The following is a 23580-nucleotide window of genomic DNA, read 5'->3' as shown; positions in this document are numbered from 1 at the left end:
GTCGGCCTGGACGAAGAGTCCATACTTCTGGTGTCCGACGTGGTGAAGTCGACATCGTACGTGCAGCTCAAGAGCGAGTTGATCAGGCGCCTGTCGGCAAGCGAGTCGGCAAAATTAGACCACTTGCTGGCAGGTTTAACGTTGGGTGATCGAACTCCCAGCCAATTGCTTCGTGAAATGAGGCAATTGGGTGGGAGCAAGATTGGCGACGACCTCATCAAGTCGCTCTGGCTGCGTCGGCTCCCGGAGGGCACCCAGGCGATCCTCGCTTGCGTCTCCGGTTCCTTGGAGGAACTGGCAGCGACGGCCGACCAGGTTCAGGAGGTGTACGTACGCCCAACCTTGGCGGCCGTTCAACCACCGTCGGATGAGGTGGGTGAATTGAGGCGCGAGATTGCTGCTTTAACAGCCAGTATGGCCGAGATGCGGGCGACGTTGGACGCTCAGCGTTCGGGCGCCAGATCGCGAGCACGCTCGCGGTCTGCCATCCGAAAAGGGCGATCAGGTAGCAGGTCGTCAAGACAGTCCACGGACCCAGGGATTTGCTGGTACCACCGCAGATTCGGGGATAAAGCGACAAGATGTACGCTACCGTGTAGATTCTCTCCTACCGCAAAAAACTAGGTCCGCGGGGGGTCTTGGCGGCGGCCACCCAGAACGCAGCGCCACGTCGCCTAACTATTTTCGACCCCCTCAGCAGGCGCAACTACCTCGTCGACACGGGTGCGGAGGTTTCGGTTCTTCCCGTACCCCAGCATCATCAACTTTTCCCTCAACCGCTCAAACTTGCGGCAGCAAATTCCTCCCGCATCAATACTTACGGATATAGGCAAGTGGACGTGAGTCTTGGCTTGCGTAGGACGTTTTCGTGGCGTTTCATCCTGGCGGATGTCAGCTTCCCCATACTAGGCGCAGACTTCCTGTGTCACTATGGATTGCTGGTGGACTTGCAAAACAAGTCTCTTATAGATTCCACGACCAACCTTAATTCGTCGGGACATATGGTATCTCACCCAGGCAATAATCTTTCCGTTCTTTTAGAAGACATTACCGACTCTCGTGTTCGGGCACTTCTCCAAAAGTTCAGCCAGATTACTACCAACTGTAGTCTCTCCAAACCAGTGAAGCACAATGTGCAGCACCACATTATCACTACTGGTTCCCCGATCTTCTCGAAGGTGCGTCCTCTACCATCTCAGAAACTGGCAATTGCACGGAAAGAGTTTGAACAACTCGTTCAACAGGGTATCTGCAGGCCCTCAAACAGCTGTTGGTCTTCCCCACTGCATATGGTCCCTAAGCCAAACGGCGAATGGCGCCCATGTGGGGATTACAGAAGGCTAAATGCACAGACTGTTCCTGACCGATATCCAATTCCACTCATCCACGACTTTGCGCATCACCTCGCAAATTGCCGCATCTTTTCGACCTTGGACTTAACCAAGGCTTATCACCAAATTCCAGTAGCTCCTGAAGACATTCCAAAGACGGCAATATGCACACCCTTTGGACTCTTCGAGTTCACCCGAATGACTTTCGGATTGTGCAATGCGGCGCAAACCTTTCAAAGGTTCATTCACTCAGTCCTGCGAAACCTCGAATTCTGTTTCGTATATTTGGATGATGTTTTGGTCGCTTCTTCCACTGAGTCGGAGCACTTAGCCCATCTCGAGTGCATTTTTCAACGTCTCCTTGAGGCCGGTTTAGTCCTAAACGTTGAGAAATGCAAATTCCTTCAACAACAGGTGAGATTCCTCGGCCATTTCATTTCCCCTGAAGGAATACAGCCCGACCCAGACAAGGTGCAAGCGATAACAAGCTTCCCGCGTCCAAAGACAGTGAGGGAGTTGAGGAGGTTCTTGGGCATGCTAAACTTCTACCGTCGTTTCCTGCCCAAGGCCGCCCATCTCCAGTCCATTTTGAACGCGTACTTGTCTGGCCCCAAAACTAAGGACACACGAGAGATCGTGTGGTCTGAAGAGGCTATCTGCGCGTTTGACAAATCTCGTCAACAACTGGCTGACGCTACACTCTTGGCATTCCCTCTGCAAGATGCACCCCTAGCCGTTTTTGTTGATGCCTCTGACATCGCAGTAGGTGCTGCCCTTCACCAAAAGGTGGACCAAGTTTGGCAGCCGTTGAGCTTCTTCTCGAAGCAGTTGAATCCCGCTCAACGGAACTACAGCACCTACGATCGCGAACTGCTCGCCGCATACCTGTCCATCAAATACTTCCGTTTCTCCCTAGAAGGCAGGCCGTTCACAGTGTTCACGGACCATAAGCCTCTCACGTTCGCTTTGAAACAGAAGCCCGACAAAGCGTCCCCTCGTCAGCTTCGACACCTGAGCTTCATAAGCCAGTTTACGTCGGACATCCAGCACGTGTCCGGGAAGGACAACATTGTTGCTGACGCTTTGTCTCGTGTCTCCGAAGTTAACATCCCCGCCTCACTCGATTTCTCGGCTATTGCCAAGGCGCAAGTGGATGACGCAGCACTTCAGAGCCTCAGGTCCAACCCCAAATACAAATTTCGGGAGTTGCCCATCTTCGGCTCAAACCTCTCACTCTGCTGCGAAGACTCGGAAAAGGGACCTCGGCCATACATTCCGGTCACATTTCGCAAGGAAGTGTTCCACGCAGTTCACGACTTGGCGCACCCCGGCATCAGGACAACAAACCGGTTAGTCACCGGAAAATACTTCTGGCCCTCCATGAACAAGGATATCAATTCCTGGGCCAGAGAGTGCATCGCATGCCAAAAGTGTAAAGTCTCCAGGCATGTAAGGAAAGAAGTGGGCTCATTCCCCCGCACTACCAAGCGTTTCCACACCATACACCTCGACATAATAGGGCCTTTGCGAGACTCGCACGGTTATAAGTATTGCCTCACAATCATCGACAGGTTCACGCGGTGGCCTGAGGCAATACCTCTGAAAGACATTACGGCGCAATCATGTGCTGAAGCCCTCTGTCGAGAGTGGATACCTCGCTTTGGCGTCCCTGCAGTGGTCATCACTGACCAGGGAATGCAATTTGAGTCCACCCTTTTCTCCGAGTTAGGCAAACTCCTTGGTTTTAAACGCCAGCGGACTACGGCATACCACCCACAATCCAATGGGATGTTGGAACGTTGGCACCGGACGCTGAAAGCCGCCATTATGGCACGCGACGACCCGTCCTGGACGCAAGTCTTGCCTCTCGTCCTACTCGGCCTTCGTACAACCCGCCGAGAGGAATTTGCTGCCAGCCCCGCGGAGCTGGTTTACGGGGAGAACCCAAGACTCCCAAGCGATCCGGTCTTCGACAAGAGATCGGGTCTCACGGAGTCGGGGTTGGTGCGTCTGCTGAGGGACAATCTCCGGCGCATCAAGGCGCCACCACCCACTCGACACTCGTCCATACCTGCTTGTTCGCCCAAGGAACTGGACACATGCACGCATGTGCTGATCAGAACAGATGCCGTCCGGAAGCCGCTGCAGCCTCCATATGAGGGCCCGTACCGCGTTCTCGAGCGGGGAGAACATTTCTTCCAGCTCGAGATCGGTGGTCACAAAAAGGCGGTCTCTTTGTCCAGGCTGAAACCCGCGTGCGCCCCGAAGCAACGTCGTGTCCGCTTTGTGGATTAACGGCGAACGAAGTTCGGGGATCAGTCGCTGAAACCCCCTAGGTTTCATCTGGGGGCGGAGTGATGTGGCGCGGCAGGATTCGCAGCATTCGAAATTTATTTCGAATGTTGCGAGTGCGAGCGAATAGATGGCGCGGATCTATCCACTTTGCGTAGCACGCCAAGGGAGTGGAAGATCGCAGTAATTATGTTTTTCAGACATGTCACTGATTTTTAATTATTAAGTTGAAAATTGCTAAAGAATATGGAAGTCCTTTTTGAATTAAAAAAATAGAATTTGAGTTAAGTTTGCTGTATAGAATTCGCGTTGAGTTTGCTGTATAGAATTCGCATTGAGTTCGCTTAAATATTTTAATAAAAATATAAGTAATCTTAATTACTTAACCCTCTTTTGCATGCATGAGGAACTATTAACTCACTGTGTGCGTAAGCGTTTACAGCTCCCACCTATCCACCAAATTTGGTGTGAATCGCTAGAATCGTCCCCGAGGAAAATGCGTGTAATGGGCAGACAGACAGACAGTAAACGGATTTTAATAAGGTTTTGTTTTACACAAAAATTTAAAATTGAGCGGATGTCCAAAACAAAAAACATAATATGACGAAAAAAATACTAAAAAACGCGATGCAAGGCTACCGAGATCCAATATTGTGAGTTTTGAGATTGGATGAGCGGACAATAATGGCCCATTCACGACTAGCTCAGCTATTGTGATATCTACTACTACAATGTATTATAAAAGAACAGAATTCGAATCTATACCTTAACAATTTGACAATAATGGCATGCGCATGAGATTGTGGCGGAGTGATATTCGATTCCAGGCATCACATGAACGAGCACTGCACGCGCCCGGCGGATACGCCGAAAACTAAGCAAATAGTGTGCCAGGTGGATAAATGAATCTTGAAATACGGGCGGGGGACCAAGAGGAAAAAGCTTACCCACTGAGAAAAATTGAGTAAACAGAAAGTCATATCCTTAAATTTTGAAAATTTCAGACATTGAATGAAGGTCAGGATACAGTAAATTGGCACGAAATGCATCAAACTGACTTACGATTACTGTCTTAATCATTACAAAATTTAGACGGAACTAGTTTCGCATCTTCTTTCAAAACTCGTGTTTTTACAGTACACTCTCAGGTTAAACTTGAATAGTGTGTTGAGATATTTCCAAAATTTAATCATCTACAACTATTAACTTTATATGAGAAGATATCGGGATAAAATATGTTTTCAGGAATAGATTAACTAAACTCAGTATTATGTTTTAAGGTTTAGGATCTATGTGCTTCTTCACATGCAGAGAGTGGCGCCATTTTGTGTTAAGTTTGAAGCGGGGCTTCATGCTATATGCGAAAAGAATTTTTCTTTTCACCGAATATGGGATATCAAATGAAAGGGCTTGAATAGTACTTCGAAACTGGTCTTATTGCTGATATTGGGTAAAACATAAGGGAGATAGGGCTTAAAATGTGTGCCTCAAAAAGTGAAACTTGTTTCGTTTTCAGAACCTATCCACCCGATAAATCTGAAAAAATCACAGTTATGCACCTATATCAAATTTAGGCCTCAAAATACATACCGTTCCAATATATGCCCTAATAAATTTAATAACAGTATATTACCATGTTTTAGGAATTTACCGGGAACCCCCCCTTAAGTTCATCCCAGAAATACAAAATTTGACGGTATAGGCGATAATATAGGACATAATTCTGAAAAGATTGAAGGCAATCCAACTATTTTTAACAAAATTAAAGAAGGTCAAAGTTTCCATTTCAGGTAAATTTATTTCACCCTAAGACGTGTACGACGTCATCATCATATAAAGTGAACTTATATGAGAGGAGGGGGTCCATTGGGACGTTTCTTGTTTTGGATTTTTTTTGGCTATTTGTGTATGTTAATTATTCGAAGGAAACATATTCGGATAGTAAACGATATAACAGACATGTATGTACCTGGCTACCAGCGGTTTTTAACTTACGTACGTACTTTTCTGCACGGAGTAAAGTGGAAATGTGTATAATGTTGACGTTTACCAAATATTTAGGAAATGATAATTTTTCATACCTTGGAAGAAATCCGTCAAAGGACGCAAATCAAATTTCCAATTGAAATTGAAATGAACTCAGTTGGCGAATAACACTTATTATTCGGTTTTCCCAGTTTCCCCTCTGTAGACACAGGAAAATGAACTTTCGCATCTACAAAACGATCATCAGACCTGGAAACGTGCAAAATAATTCAGGCAGTAATAAAAATTCTGAATATCTTTGGAAGGAAGACCCTATGTAGAATATTAGGAGCAGTTCGCGTAGAAGATGAGTGGTACATAAGATAAAACAACGAGCTGTATGAAATCTATGGGCAGCCCAAAGACTTGACTATGATCTAGCCGCAAAAATTAACTGGGCTGGTCATCTACAGCATATGGACGATTCATGAGAAAAAAAGTGACGGAAGACGGAATCAGCGCTGACGGTTAAATCCTGACAGGTGCATGAATTTTAAGAGGCGGTCACTGGACTGAGACCGGTGGAGGCAAATGCTAAAGGACACTAAGACCCAAACGGGCTGTAGCACTGCGAAGAGAAAGATGTTGAGGGAACTGTTTAGGCAGCACATGTCAAGACCATTTAAATGGATATGAGATTTCGGAAGGCCAAGAATCGCTATGTAAATAGAAGGCAAACGCTGTAAACCGAGGATCTCTCTACTACAGGAACTTCAAAGAGCTATCACAACCTCTTGGTGCTTTTTGCTAATGAACAAAATAACGTAATCCCATATGTATACCCAGGCGAATTTGAACTTGAAAATCATACCTGAATTACTAACCTACCTGAAATACCGAAATAGAAACTTTCATTGCTTTTACAAGCGCAGGTGGTCCAGTCGAAATTATTTCTACTCATAGACGTCATCAATAACCTTCGTTTTGAATATGTATTTATAATGAAAGATATTTCACATTTCATGGTTGTAGGATGGAATGAGATAATAACCATGTTGTTTGCTTTCTATCATTCTAATGAATTATAATTCTTAACATCGTCAGCATACGCACATGGCGCTATCTATTTATAGATACAGCTTAATCTCAAGATCACAACAGCTTTTCTATGACAGCGGTATGCTCAAAGAATTACTAGCTTATGTTGTGTCAAAGAAGTGCCAATGATACCTATTACCTGTCGTATTTGCATTACTTTGAGATGAATCTTTACCGCTTTGAAATTCAAATATTTTATTAAAGATATATTCAACACAAATGTAAATATGTACTGCAATTTTAGCAATGCGTAGTGTATGTATGTTATAGTAGTATGTGATCTTAATTTTCGCGTTTATCCTGAATTTTTATATTTATATAATTATATATAATATATTCATTCAAGTATTTAAATAATTTATTATTTATTTATATGCTATATCACTATCATAAATATGTTAATGTTGACTTACCTGAAATGGTATTTCAAACGAAATCGTTGATAAAAAGTAAGGAATAAGCTTGTACCATCGATTAAAGTGTTCCCGATGTAACATTTCAATTTCAAGCGGAACTGGAAATAAAGACCAAGGCTTTAGTTTGCTGAAATTATATTTCTATGAAGTGGTTTGCACATATTTTCGAAAAAATGGATATGGATATGGCGCCAGTTTAGTGATTCCAAATAAATAATCATAAAAAGGCTGAAAAAAATTTAAGCTGATCATGTGGAAGACTTTCGTTAGAAAGCTAATAGATACTGAACCGTTTCTTGATAAAATTCTTAGGTAATGCTAAGATATTTTCAACTAAAATATTCCCGGGATTTGCATATTTTTTAGATATTCTTGAATGTTGACAACGTTTGTATATACCGCCAATTGATTCGTGGTTACTATTGAGGGCGCAGTACAAATTCAATTTGATATCACCTAGCAAATAGCATTTCAATCCGCACAAATTCATTAGGCTCTTCAATGAAAGTACATAAGCAGAACCTACCTATAGTGGTCTCACTACACTAGTTCCAAGGTTCTGTACATACATAAATTACTGTAATAGAATCTGTTCATTCCAACATGAATATTTGAGAAGTTAAATATTGGATTATGAAAATGAGACTTGCTTCATGTGGTTTATCACTGACCAATTAGTATTGATACAAGTTTATGTTGGGTCTGAGCAAACTATTTTTGGAAAAACCATTGCGGTGTCTTTAAGTCAATATTAAGGTTACGAGAATTAAAGCCACTTTTGAAGAACATTATTTATTTAAAGTAAATGGTATCCGGCTATCTATTAGTCATAGAAGCAGACTATAGCTAATATTGTTTATTTTTTAAATGTCCTTGCTTAAGGGTATAGGTGCGAAGTAGTCATTTAAAGACATTGGAAAGTATGCTAAATAGAAAATATTTAGAAAAAAAAGCAAATCGGAAAATTTTTGCGTGCCCCTCCACAATATTCCTTAAGGGACAGTGACATTTCTATGTTTTAATATATGTAAAAATATATTCTATATTCTCATGCACTCATTAAAACACATCTCAACCTCCTTTTCACAACTTATGCAATTTCCACACAATTTACAGTTCTTAGACTGGTTCTGCTTTACTGCATGTGTTCACGGTAACATACTTTCACCTGATCTGTGGGTCTCTAGTAAGGCAATGAATACCTCGACTAGTTTGCCGGCTGGTAGAACGGGTTTTCCTCTGAATGGACTCATTTTATTATGACGTATTTTGATACTTAATCACAGATCGAACATTAAAGATTTTCTGCATGGGAATTAACAATTAAAATGAAGATGGCAAATGAGGTAAACCATCCGAAATGTGACTCAGCGGACGAATTGTATATTTTACTTCAGAAAGTTTAGTTTAAGATCCAGAAATGAAAGTCTGTAGCCTAAAATTTAATATTGGGGACACGCCGTCGGTTTTAAATAGCACTATCGAAACTTCTTTGTCGTTTTAACACAAAACAAAGTGCATAGCTATCAACAATTGTAAAAGTGCTAGTTAAAACCAAGGAAGTAATCAAGTTCCATAAAAGACTGAATTTCAATAAAGCAGAATATGTACTGCTCAAAAGACAACTCTTTTGTGTTCAGCCTCGTATGTCTCCATATGAAAAATTGACCACAATGAGATCAGCTATGTACATCGTAATATATGACTTCCCAAACTCTTATTGCTAAACATAATAAACGTAATTCAAGATACTTACATGATAGTACAACTGACATTTTGCCGGTGTAAACGATGAGTAAAATTGTTCCATACAAGTAAACGTAATTACCGAGAACGGTATTCGCTGTCGGACCAACGTTCAAGTACAGGTAACCGAAGATTATAGCTATAAAGATATGTGATATGATGCGTGCAAGCAACAAAAACTGGAATGGAGAAAGAAAAAAGAAAGTTGTTTATGAAAATGTAGATCACTGTGCCCTTCAAGTAAGTTAATGGTTTTGGTATTTTAAGTTTAATTGATAATTAACTGTCTGAAGTTTTGCAGAAAAAAAGAGTTGGGAGAAAAGAGACTCGTTCGATATGCAAGAGCTTAGACCTCATTCATAATTAGAAATGAGTCATTATCTCATAAGGATCAGAAATACAAATTAATTAATAACTAAGTAAGAAATATAGCCCGATGGTTGCCATCTATCTAACGATAGAAAAAATAATTTAAAAGTGTCCTTATAGCAGGTCTCTCAAAAGTCAGTTAATTGACAATGATACAAAGTACTGAATAGTGGATCATCTAGATTATTAAACACATGTTAGAGACTTTTAAAGGAGTGTCAACATTCTTTGCCTTCCATTCTCCCAAAATTGCTTGGCTCGTATATCCCCCGTATTCCTCGAAATTAAAACTATCAAAGAAAGGGTGCAGGAATCCTTCAAGACCACAAATAGTAAATCTATAGTAACTGGTAATTCAAGGCAAATTTATCTAGGTCCTAGGATGATATCAACTTAGGAGGACAAACTCATATCATATCATAAATGTCCCTGCCGTATTAGCAATTGGACCTAGGCAAAACTGAATAAGTGCTTTGCTTGAATTTCAAGCCATGAGTGGTGACTTCTAATAAACACAGATGCGGGGGAAGACTAGAATTTCAAACCGTGTTGGTTGGAGTCAACCCCAAAAAAAAATCATTCCTAAAACAGAGAAGTAGTAAAACATGACCATTCAGCACCACCAAAGGTTGCCGTCCACACGTGCTTGCATGCGATTCGGTTGAACACATTTAGCTCTCCTCACGTCATATAGAAGGCCCCAAGATCTGAAATCAAAACAAAACTGGAAAAATCCGGGAAAATTATGATACGCGATACGTAATTTGTGCTCGAGGGCGTCACAATGGACGCCACACGCTTCAATTCATGAACCAATCGGTCTCGACGAAGAGACCATCAGGCCGGTCGGCGACGTGTTACAAGACTGCCCGAACGTCCGACTGAATGAGCAGGTCATACACTGGCTATCAGCAAGTGAGGAGGCGAAGCGAAATCACTTGCTGAACTAGCTGGCGCTGCTTCGAGAAATGAGGGGGGGGGGGGGGAGTAAGGGGGATAAGGTATTTTGGCCTGCGCGGACTAGGGCGAAGTGTACGCCCGCGCCGTGGTCGCGTAAGTATCTAGAAATGCGAGAACAAAAATCGGCGACCTAAAATAAACGGTGGCTTCACTTGCGGACAGAGTTTCCAAACTGACAGCGACTGTAAGTACTTTGCGTTCGGGAGGTAGATCTCGACCCCAATCACTGTTGAGATTTGCTTTCCACAAAGGGACGTTCGGATAGTCACACCCCGGGGCCCTTAGCATCAAGCAGCAGCAGATAAAGCAACCAAATGTACCACGGGATGCAATTTCAACGCAAAAAACTAGGCTCACTGGGTGCCTCGCCGGCGACTAACATTTCCATCTGCGTAAACGACACTGTTCCGATTACTTTCGAGGACATTACCGACCATCACATTCGCGCACTCCTCCGAAAATATCGTAACACTACTACTGAAAATAGTTGGTGGTTCACGTCTCCGCTGTGCCGCCACACTATCTCCACCCCGCGGGCGCAGCCGGGAAATCTGTGATCGTATGCCGCGATCTAGGATCCTTTTTTACCTTAGGAGGAAAGTTTTTATCTTACCTCGTCATTTCCCGGCCAAAAATTAGAAATCCGCCCCACTAAAAAAATTAGTCCAGAGCGAGGAAGAAAGGATAGGAAGGTGTTAAAAAAACATTCATAATACCCTTTTTATACCCTTAAAGAAGTTTAAAAAAATATGTAATAGCAATGTACGGGTTCAAACCAACTTCAACCGCTTCTTGGGAGGAGTTCTTGGGGGTCGGTTTTCTATTTGAAGGTGACAAGTTTAACTTTAGAGTTGACCGAAAAAAATGGAGAATATGTTTCCGCAATGAAAAACATTGGGAACATTAAAAATCAGTAATAGTACCGTGATGCCGAACTACTAACGCACGGTACCGACTTTGATCTTTTTAACCAAGTCTGACACATGGTTATTAGTGGCGCAAAGGGGCAACTTGGCTGGTTTGGACTCCAGTTATGTCAGGATGCCCAAGAGTCTATTCGAGATCAAGTTATTCTCAGCGATGTCTGTGAATGAGGAAGAGCCGGTGGGCAATGAAATCTGGGCCACGTTGAAAGCGATCAATGTTTTCCCCCAGGGAATGTTCTAAAGTTGGGCATCTGATTCGAAAATCAGTCGACTGATTAGGAAAATTTCAGCAATGTCGTTGAAGGATGCACGCGAATGATTTCACGTTTTAGCTTCTAAACTTAAAGGAAGTGCACCAGCGGAATACCTACGTAAAGTAGTCTGTATTTGGTTAGCAGGTTTGTGCCCACTTAATATAGCGAACTTTTCACTCATCTTCTCTTCTTCTTTTTCTTCAGCCTTTGTCCCCCCACCCCCCAAGCGGGGTCGGTTCGTCGTGATCGGTTTCGCCATTTGGCTCTATCAAATGCCTGATCTGGATGCAATCTCGAGGCTTTTAAATCCGCATCCAGTGTATCAAGCCACCGTTGTTCCGGTTGCTTGGCCATATCATCGAAGACGCCTTTGTCGCAATTCTTCCATGATCGATGCAACCCCATAACGATCGCGGATATCCTCATTTCGGATGTGATCAAAATGTGTCACGCCACTAGTCCAACGCAACATCTTCGTCTCCATTACCGCAAGACGCCGTTCATTGTCTTTTATCGTAGGCCAACACTCAGAACCATAGAAAACGATAGGATGGAAGACATTGCGGTAAATTTTAGATATTATTTATTTATATATTAGATTTTAGACGTTCGTTGATACGTCAATCACAAAGTTGCGTTAATGCGTGAAGCAATTTCATAACGAAGTTGTCCATTGGGTGATGGCATTGACCCGAGGTATTTAAATCGTTCAGTTCTAGGCAGTGATTGTGCCTGTTTTTCCTAAAAAGAGCTAAATACGGTGGGATTCACACGCCTCCCCTTCCCCACATCCTCAACAGCGCCTCCAGAATTTCTTTCAGAAATTGATCTTTTTCTAGAGTTTTGTGAACTGTTGCTTATGTATCGTTTCAAATTAAATTTTGTTTTACGGTCGCTGTGCACCGGGGCTCTGATTTATTTCCTTGAAGGTGCAAGTATATAGTTTTATTGTTAATTAATCGTCGCCTTCCACAGGGAAAACTTAATTCCACGTCTAATCTTTTTCATCGATTCAGTCTAAAATACTTTTGGAGTTTTTCTGAAGAGCGATGCCAACCCTTTGCCAAAGTGGTGCAGAAATGGGACTTGATGATGGCAATAGTACGTGTTTAGCGGCTTACACTATGCCTTATGAAGGAAGAACGGGTATCTATACATGTTGTCATAAAACTGAACCAAGCCAGTTCACTTTATGCTTTCCTAGACTGTTTGATCAGTTGATAGTCACCTGAACTCGCGACGCAGTGCAAAGCAATAATTAAACAAGTCGGGAAAACCGGAAGCTGAACGCTTCAAGTATGAAAGGCGTTGTACATTTCTTACGTAAGGATATTTAAAAGGGCATTTGTACCTAGCTCGTAATGTTTATGCATTTGTTTTCTCAGGTCATTCACTTTAGTAATATCAAAGTCTTAGAATGCAATAAATTTGCACAGAGCAGCAAATTTGACCTATTATAACTCTGTTAGTAATGGTTCCATTTCGACCAATGCTGGTAGTATCATGCTCTGTTACACAGCCTGTATTACTGAAAAACTTGATGATTCTAGGATAAAGCTAACAGACGCTCCCAGTCCATTTCTGAAAAAATATATATCATTAATTTTATTTAAATAGATATCGGTTTGAGGGCTAGATACCACGCGCGTGGACAACCGTACCATTTCCAAATTTTTGAGCTGGGTAGTTTCTGAAAACGGGTCCTTTAAAAACGACTACACTATGCGCCATCCAGCCCTAAAACACCCTCCATACTGATATCTACTCAAATCAAGTTAATAATAGTATATTTCTACGTTTTGTACTAGAAAACCCCCTTAAGTTTATCCTAGAGTCATAAAAATGCGATAATATAGACTAAAGTTGAAGCATGACATCTCTATGTTTAGTCAAAATTTCAATATTACTGACAAAGCTACAATAGTTCAAATTGTCTCCTCCGTGTGAAGTCACTGCAACCCAAAAAAACTAAATATCCATATCACACTAAATTGAGTAGGTTGACATGCTAAATATTCTGCACTTAAATATACTTATACAAGAAGTACACAAAACCTTTCATACTTGAAGCGTCGAACTTTCGCTTTTCGGTTTGTTTACTTTTTCTAATCATGAAATTTTCATTTTAAGGATTCACTGAAGAAACGTGTAAAATTTCATGTCTATAGCTTCTAGAATTTCTTTTATAATACTTAACGCTTTATGAAATGATACGTTAAAGAAATTCAGTACATTTGAGTGATGATATTCACATCGGTTAACCAAATAACAACAAGGCAACGAGAAAAACTAATGCCCGGCCCATTCAATATTTTTTGCTTAAGCTATGTAGCCCTGCTACTACATTTCGTAAATTTCAATTGTTCGAGTTACCTAAAAAGGTCCGCAAAAAATGTTACTAAAGTTTGCAGCAAGTTTAAGTTCACTGGCCTATATTGGTGAATTACAAATCATAATTGTGTTGTGAATAATATTAATTTGTTTATATAAGCTTTCCATTTTTCGTAAAAACATGATTTAGATAAAAAGCAAGTTTGCTTTTATTATAAGTACAAATTTAATTTTATGCTAATTAGAACCACGTGACCATTAAATTTTATATTGGGATTCTTGGGATTGGGATTGGGATTTCATTCTTTTTCGTGGAACAAATACTTAATATGCACACAACAACTCGCTCGTGTCGAATATATTATTATCCGAATACATCGAAGCGTTTTATCGACTATTTTTTCTACAATTTGCTAATATTAAAACATGAAACGGGAACTTTCATTGATAATACACTGATACCGGTCAACACTCTAGACGGTTAATTCCTGTAAACTCCCTGGATTTTACTATACAAAAGCCTTGTTATGCTTTCATATTTTTATAACCGAACATCCAAAAATAAAACAAAATTAGTACGACCCCTATTTCTTTTGAGGATCAAAGCCAACGAGTATTATCCAGGCAGATCAAGCCGTTGATCCTCAAATTAAATAGTCGTGGCATTATTAAACAATAGAATCTAGTGGAAAAATAACACAGTATTCACACCTTCTTGAAGTAGTTTGCATGTTTGATATAGTTTTAAATGATTAAATGTAAATAATTTTAGGAAATGTACTATATCCGGTTGACTACAACACTTTCCCATATTTCCTATTGAAAGTCGACTCCTCGTTGAAAAATAAAATATCTTATGGTGGCGACTATTAATCAACCCATTAGTATGTAGAACCGTCATACAGGATATGAAGCATGGATAATATAGAGCATATGGACTATCTAATTGAATATCACTTAGAAACATCATTATTCTGTGTTATCTCTTTGCATTTTTATCGACAGTTGGTACGCCTTCTGTTTAGTTTAGTTTTGCTGGACTAGAGTCCTTAATAATATACAACGCTGATCCTAGAAAACCTTGAATATGAATTTTGCAATTATTAACCTCTTTCAATTTCAAATAGTATGGTACTTATAATAATTTTCTTACTTATGAATAATTTCAGTACCAATTGACTAAGTTTGTAAGTTTCCATCTTTAAATTTTTTTGACTTCTTCCGCGATAACACCCTTCAAAACTAGAGCTAAAGTATTGAGGTCGTGGGAATATAGTCCTAATGAACTTCTGAATATAATCGTCATAAACTTTGGAGCTAATTATCATAAGTTTTTATTATCTTCGACTATCTTATCCCTTCCAAACAATAGTAATAAAACAGAGATTCCCATATTTCTTAACACGCGTCTGAAAATCGAATGTTATTTGCACTTCATTAAAATGATGTCTTCTGGTTACTGAAGCCACACGACCACATTTTCACATGACCTAAGCAACAATATAAGTAACTTTATTGGACAATAATTACAGCGCCTTTTAAAAATTCGTTAAAATTAATTTATACGTCCACGCGCCGCTTCCTTAGGACACTAAATGAAACTGGTTGGGAGTTAAGGTAGTTGGTTCTTAATGATATATTGTTGCAATTAATTAACAGATTCCTATTAAATTTCAAACATGATTTCATGTCATCAAGAACTTCCGTGTATATAAGTACATGCGGCACATGTTATTTTTTGCTAGCTTTATGTAAATACAAAGAAATTACATCATATTTTGGGTGAAGCCAATATGATAAATCTTTGTTTTTCAAATAAGTTTCATAAATTAAAAGGGCAAATATGTATGCTTACCTAGGTGTATAAGAAAACTAAATAGACTTGCGCCATATTTGCCTCTATGAAGATGCCCAGGTAATATGTTCAGCAACATTTTACTGATAATTAATGATAATTAAGTAGATAGCATGATGAACAGTTGGAAAGTAATTTGCGTCGAATACATTGCAGATTATTTGCAATAAAGTTAAAAGTGTCAGACGATGTCAAGCCTTCAAGTGTCTTAAAAAAGACAAATTTTATAGCTATTAGCTCGACTTGATTTGATGACCCTTTTGCATTAAATTTATAGAAATTTAAGTAACGGACTAAGGCATACTCCTTGGTCCCAACCTGTTAATTGATCAAGGCGGTGAAAAGCTTACTGAAGCATATTTCATATTATATATAGGTGCATCAGACACATGACTTTACCTTTAAGCTTGATAGCATTGACCACGCTTATTAGGCAACAATCAGCTGCAATTTAGTGAATAAAAAATAACTATTTGGATATATTAAGGTTGAAAGTTACAAAAAATTACAGCTTTGAACTTTTGCTATCCAACATAGCATTGGCACCCACAAAATCAAAGCAGAGAACGATTAAGCTCTGACAAGCATCTTGTTCAAAATGTATTCTCGGGTGGATGATTCTCCACGGAGGAAGCAAGGAAAAGTCTTCAATGGACTGCACTCCTTCAAGTCTTAGACAACTTTTTAATTTTAGCACAAAAAGAAAGTTGTTTAAATGTGAAGAGGTTCGAATACTTCTTTCTTCGAAATCTACCTCCTCATTTTTCTTTGGAGAGGATGATTCTACTTATTATGCAGTGTCCGCAGCTTTTGGGCATTCGTAGTATTTCTTTTGCCTTTTCCAAAGTTAGTCTGATAAGAGAATGCCTTCAATAATATGCAATATTCCCTCTATATCTTCGATTTTAATTTGCTATAATGAAAGAAACTAGAATTTCATAGAGTCTAATTTAACATGCTTCAGCTTCTCAACTACCTCGGCACGACCACGAATGTGCATGCCGCTTGTAATGCAATTTGTTGTTGTTCTTGCTTTTTCTAGCAAAAGTTTGAATTACCGGGACCGGTTGATGAGTATGGCAGCTGATCAGCAAGACGCAGCACGAGAGATCGTTTTTCCTTTTAGGAGAAAAAGAAGTTTTTTTATCGAGCCTGGACCAGAAGTTTACTTCCTTCATATTAATTGTTTGTTGTTGGCTCAGTATTAAGTTTTTCAGTCAAAATTGCACCGATTATGGCAACATTTTGAGTGATTGGAAGCTGAGATCATTTTCATTTTTAAAATATCAGCTCAAAAAGAAATATTGCACGATAATTTTGGGTGTGTTGGTTGAACCCATTCAGTGCTACCCATCCGCAAAAGATTGGTGGCAAACAATTCGTGAAGGTGTTATACAGAAGTTCGCATAAATAGTTAACCAATACGAGCGCTTGGATTCTTTTGGGATATGCAGAAGGAACCCCATGGATGCTATCAGCTTTATTTTCGGAGTATAAGAAAGCAAAGATTACGTACTTCCGATCGTAATACTACTAATAGTAAATATGGGAATTTTCGAACAAGAGTTTTCGTTATATACATTGTAGTGACCGCGGCTGCGCGACAGGAGCGGAATTTCATTCGGCTCTTTCTTAATTAATTTGCTTAAACAATGCATTTAATAGTGTGCAATTGCCTTAATGTTCGCCGCAGATTGCACATTATTGAATGCATTCGAGCGAATTGATCTTGACAAGAGGCGAATGATTTGCCGCATCCGCAGGCGCATGCGCATGTTGCCGCAACATTGCCTAGCGAGTGAGAAAGGCTATGTAGCGGGAATAGAAGCGGTGCACGAAGAGAGAAGGAGGAGAGTGTTGCTTGGTGAGGGAAACGGTGCGCGGAAAAATAACTGGGGGTTTTGGATTTGGCGTTGGAGGAGGTGGACAGGTTGAAGGAGCAACAAGAAGAGGAAAGACTTGGAGAGGTTGGAGAAAAGAAAGAGAGTAGGTGGACAGGTTGAAGGAGCAAGAAGGTGAAAAGACTGGGAGAAGTCGGGGAAAAGAAAACGAGGAAGTGGAAAGATTGGAGGAGCAACGGAGGAAGAGCAAGAAGGGAGTCTTTTCTTTTGGAGTGGAGGAGACGAAGCGACAAAGGAAGTGAAGTTTTGAACACGAAAAGTGAAGTGCTTTGTTTCGATAAAAGAATATAATATATTGAAGGTTAATTGGATTATAAACAGAAAAAGAAATAAGAAAGTGAGTGAAAGAAACCTGGGTTTAAGCTTAATTTGAAATTGCATTAAGGTGGAAGTAGGAAACTAACAGAATTAATATTTAAGTGGATTTTACTCTTTCGTTAATGCTCTAACGGGAAATGTTTGAAATATAAATTAGAATAAATCTAAAATTACACAAGCACATTACACAAGAGTAAAAATTAGGGCGTTAGATATTGATGATGTCCTGTGACATAAATAGCGATCAGATTTTTATGCATTCAATATTTCGTGTATATTATCACTGTTAACGTCAAAGGACACAGAGCATGCACAACGGCCAAAGCTGCTACTTGCATAACTTGCACTAAGTGTTATTGATATATGCATGTAAATAATTTAATCATATTCCTGATAAAATTTTGGTTTTTTAGACTTTGTACACCAGCCGCCAACCGAGCTCGGCGTGACGACCTGGGTGAGTCATTGTTTTGATTTTCTTTTCTTTATTTTCTTTTTATTTTTTTTGTATTTATTTTTTTCATTTTTTTTTTATTTTCTTCTTTGAATTTGACCAATTGCTTATTTTTATTTTCATTTTTGTTTGTTATGATTAATGTTAAAGAATTGGATAAACAATGAAGTGTGAATAATCTGAAGTAGTTTGAGGACTTCCTCCCCTTAGTTCCTCCTTACTCCCGCGGAATTCATATGAAAGGGACAAACGAATCACTGGCCGGAGGATGTCGAGGAAAGGTGGGAACCTCAGAGGCCGCGCCTCGTACAAGATCTGAGGCGGAAGAGATGGCAATCGAGACGGCGATCCGGCGTGGATCTTCCCCTCCTTGATCGCGGCACTCGGGTCCGGAGAATTACGGCTCCACGCGCGCGGTCGAACCGGTTTTTTTTTATTTTCCAATTTAGCTCGCGTTCTGGTTTTCATTCGATAGGCCGTCGCGAAATCCTACTTAAAATCGAATTTAAAATCCGGTGCGGACCCACGCATCGGAAAAGGCACGTTGTTTTAAGCAATGAAGCGTGAGGGATCAAAGCGTTCAAAGGACCCCCCCACATTCCCGAGCCTGGCTAGCACAGAGGCGTGCAAGAACGTGTCGACCGAGCACTTTGATAGAGCTTCAATCTTTGTAGGCGGACCTTCACGGTCAAATTTTGCCAATTTGTTTAGCTTTTTGGGATAGCTCTGCCCTCTAGGTCGTTATCGGCCACTCAGGATGATCGACTTGATCTCCTATCTCCACTCATATCATTACAACATTTCGTTATAACATTCCTAGAAAGCAAATATCAAGGAATCAAACAAACATTAAAAACAAAGAAGTTATCGCTTGCTGCGAATATCTGACGCCTGTATGCATATCTTTTAAGCGGCCAGAGGTTTTTTTTTCCAAGCGAGACGACATCGACAGGACGTGGAGAAGAACAACGAGTGCATCAAGGAATGGTAAATTGATGTATAGGATGTTACGCTAACATACGTTTCCTTTAATCCTTCATTTTTCCTTAGAATTCCTAACAAACGAAAAAGCAACTTTGAGCTTATTTATAAGGTGAAATAGGAAATGCGTAAAACGACACTATGTAGCCAAACAGAGCTCTGGATGGGGTATTTTGATTGATTAATGATTATTTTTTCTTTTAATATTTTTTTATGTTTATGATTAAGAATATATTTTAAAATGAATTAGTTTCTTTAATTTGACAACTTCCTCTTCCACTCTTCCTCTTTGATCAGTAAAGCTCGCGCTAACAAAGGGGCATCCTCCAATACAATGGCTCGAAGGTCACGCCTCACCGTACATCTGAAGCAGGAGAAGCATCTATTGAGGATGTCATCGGTCGTGGATCTTCCCTTTTGATCGCAGCACTCGGGATCCGCAGTTTTACGCGCGTGGTCGAGCCGTTATTTTTTTATTTTCACTTTCCAATTTAGCTCGCGTGTTCTTGAATTTTCAGAATCCGGTGGGGAGCCACGCATTAGTAAAAAGAAAACGTGAATTTTTGTACAATAACACGTGAGGGGTCGAAGTGTTCAAAGAACCCCCCCTCATTCATGGAATGTAAGCACGTGACTACGAAACACTTAGATGGAGCTTTAGTATTTGCGGGCGGAACTTCATGGTCAATTTTGCCATCTGTTTTAGGTTTTTGGGATAGTTTTTCTGCTTTGGTCGTCAATCCCATATAGTCTTTGCATTTAGTCGACTCAGCACAGAGTCGTTTAGCCCTTCCTGCCCATCGTGGAGTGCCATTTAAGTTCAATACTTTACGACAATTCTCAATGAACTAATTCCTAAAACTATTATAATAAATGTGCTCTTTTAACAATATTTTTTTATTTGTTAATTGAATAATCATTTCTAATCTCACTACCAACTTACTTGTTTGTAGAATGTAGAAATCATTACAAATTGATCAGCTCTAATATATAGAAGCTTTGGATAGATGTGGCAGTCAATAATTAACATTTACGTATATCTACATACATACATAGAACTCTCTTCAATTCTAGTATTTGAATGTTACTTTTTCAAGCAAATGCATCAAAACAGAATTACAAACAAAGTGACGAACACTATTGTCCCAATTTACTCAGCAAATTGCCCTTTGGATCGATCAATGTCATCATAATAAAACTTGCGTGTGCATGGCAGATAAGTCGGCAATGAATTATTTTGATTTGCAAAATAAAACATAATCGAGGGGCGTTGCATTAAAAGATAACAATATCTTTCAGAGAAAATAGTGTGGGTTCTAATAAATTAAAACCAACACTAAAGTAGTTGCTGGGAGCACCTTTTAGTCCATCGCCTTTTAGTTCAATTTTACCTTTTTCTATCTGCATCTCAATGATATGAGAAACTCTCCCTCGAGTTCTGGACAACGCCGAATGAACTGCGAAGATAGCATTGCGAGCCATACTCTTCTAAAGACTTAGTTTGATACTAAAAATAATATTAGCAGTGAATTAAGGAAGGATGAAATCAGCATGGACCGCTTACCAGTCGTAAGTTTTAAGTCTTGTCAGATTTGATTCAAAATCTGCTGATGGAAAGTTCCCAAAATAACCAATGAAAAAGTGCCAAAAAAGCCACATTGTACATTGCTTGGAATAACCTAAGTTTGATATTGATTTAGAGGTGAGTGGACGGTCAAATGTAGAGATCCCCAACTCTCTTGGATTTTATTTTGTCTGAGATTTTATGTTGTCCAATTTTTAAGATAATTTTCAAAACTATCATACACTGTTTCGAAAGTTGCTAGAACGATCAGACAAAATTCGTGGTGAATGTTCGCTCCTATTTCTACCTTATTCCAATGGACTGTAACTAATTGCGAGTGTTTATTGTCGTCAACTTGTGCTACATCTTACACAACTGGACGTGCAGAATATATTGCTTCTTCAATTTCTAAGTTATCATGATTTGGTAAGGGTGGAGTTGACTTCCAGATACTCAACGGTAAAAATGCGGCGAGATCCTTAAAACAAAAACCTTTTTAATATCAAGCCGTGAATGAATTCGAAAAAGAGTTTCACGTATACATTCCATGTTTTCCAAGTTGCTTCAAATTTTCTACCCGACGCCCCAGTCCATCAAACGCGTAGATCGAGCCCTCAAAGAAGCCAGTACGATCTTCAAAGATATAACTAAATTAAGAATGCCAAATCCATCATTACCACGCATCAGATGCCAGCCCAAGATACATAAAGAAGAACACTAAATGCGTGAAATAATCGCCGACTCCAATTCACCGACTTTCAAAATTGCAAAATGGGTTAGTCCAAGAATTTTCAGCGCTGGGAAACACATTGAGCAAACACGCAATAAGAAACACGAGTGAACTCGCCAACAGGTTACAAGAAGCAGGGCACATAAACACAAACGAAATGATGGTATCATTCGATGTTAAATCCTTGTTCCATGATGAAACCAGCTATTCACCAACTAGAAGTTTGGCTGAATAAATTGAACAACACAATAGATTGGAGGGCCAAAGTGAGAACATACATTAAATTGGCGTTACTATGTATGGGTGAAAATTATTTCACATTTCGTGGGAAATTCTATAAAACCACAGCAGGAGTCTCTATGGGCAACCAAATGTCACCACTGTTGACAGAAATGTTTATGGCGTACGTGGAATCAATCATTGAAGAAAAGAGGGTAATGCCGAAGATTTGATTCAGATATGTCGATGATATATTTGCCATAGTGGAAAAGCACAAGGTCGACAACACGTTAACAGAAATCAATAGGATACACCCGAAGATCCAATTCACAATAGAAAAGGAAGAACATGAATCTCTATCATTTTTGGGCCTACGGGTAACAAACAATAGCGGGAAGCTCGAATTCGAGATATACAGGAAGCCACCGGCAACCCAAAGAACGACACCAGCAACTTCGGCTCATACCGCAACACAAACAAGTCGGGAAACCGGAAGCTGGACGCTTCAGGTACGAAAGGTTTTGTGTATTTCTTAGTACGTAGCACGTAATATATCCATATATTATGTGAGAGTATCCACTTTCGGGTGATATTGACATTCATAGTCTTCAATTTTCAAAGAAGCAACAAATTTGAGGTATTATAACTTTGTTAGTAATAGTGCGATTTCCACCAAACTTGGTAATATCATGCTTTATAATATCGCCTATATCACTGAAAAGTTTCATGGTACTAGGATGAACTTAAGGGGGGTTTCTAGCCAATTACAAAAAATTGTAGTAATATACTACTATTAACCTTATTTAAACAGATATCGGCATGGAAGGTATTTCGGAGCCGAGGCACCATATAGTGGCAGCCTCCTGATTTTTTTCAGATTTTGCGGTTTGGTAGTTTCTGAGAATGGCCCCCTTAAAGAAGTGATCACTTTCAACCCCCCGCGCTCCCCACCTTTCCAACGAATGTCAAAACTAAGATCGGCTTCGAAAAGTACTAATCGAGACCTTTAATTTGATACCCCACATGACTATATTTGATGAAAAAAAATTTTACATCCCCCTTTTGCATGTATGGGGACCCCCCCTTAAATTCGACGTAAAAGGATGTAATTCACTGTATGCGTGAGCGTTCACAGTTCCCACCTTTCTACCAAATTTGTTGTCAATCGCTATAACCGTCCCCCGGACAGGCAGACAGACAGTAAACCGATTTTAATAAGGTTTTGTTTTTACACAAAACCTTAAAAATGGCTGCCTACAATTCAATGGTACACCATCTCTGCACATACCCCCTAAACAAGGATGGCTTTCATAAAGAAAGGATGTTCATACTTGATGCAGCAATCAAGAATGGGATTAAGAGAAAGCAAGACCAGATATGGAAGAACCAACATTCAACATTGTTCGAGCAAGAAAACACTCTAGCTGATACAAAATGGGTGAGCATACCATTATCCAAAGACTTTTATAGAATAAAATCCTTCCTAAGAAAATACAATATAAAAGTGGTCGGATCAAGCAGAGACGCAACCCTTAAAAGACAATTAGGGAGCGAAAAGGACCCTTTAACGGAAGAGGAAAAAAGCGGCATTTACAAAATCAAATGCAATGATTGCGAGATGATCTACATTGGCCAAACAAAACGCCTCATCACGACCAGGTTCCAAGAACACCTAAAGGAAGTAGAGAAGGGAGAAAGACGAGGAGCCAACACGGTGCGTTCTGCACGTCATCGAGGAGGGTCATTCTGTGACCAGGCCAAATCTGGAGGTGGTACGATAAGTGAACAAGTCACACACCTTGAACGCATGGGAGAGCTTGAAAATATTGCGAAAGGATGCGGCAAAATTGATGAACACAGATGGAGTGAA

General features: G+C 40.1%; 1 protein-coding gene across 3 annotated transcripts in view; it reads right to left on the bottom strand.

The window, feature by feature from the left end:
* The window catches only part of LOC119660763 (ATP-binding cassette sub-family G member 1), a 221887-nt gene that overhangs the window by 24113 nt on the left and 174194 nt on the right, over positions 1 to 23580 (bottom strand). For all 3 annotated transcript variants that reach the window (XM_038069546.1, XM_038069531.1, XM_038069536.1), the window contains exons 9-10: positions 8859 to 9027; positions 7100 to 7200 (exon numbers count right to left, since the gene is read on the bottom strand). In XM_038069546.1, coding sequence (XP_037925474.1) covers positions 7100 to 7200; positions 8859 to 9027 — 270 coding nt within the window. The remainder of the gene's footprint in view (positions 1 to 7099; positions 7201 to 8858; positions 9028 to 23580) is intronic.

This window comes from Hermetia illucens, chromosome 1, assembly GCF_905115235.1.
Source record: "Hermetia illucens chromosome 1, iHerIll2.2.curated.20191125, whole genome shotgun sequence".
Taxonomy (NCBI): domain Eukaryota; kingdom Metazoa; phylum Arthropoda; class Insecta; order Diptera; family Stratiomyidae; genus Hermetia; species Hermetia illucens.
The sequence above is the reverse complement of the archived record's forward strand: the minus strand, read 5'-3'. Positions and strand labels throughout refer to the sequence as shown.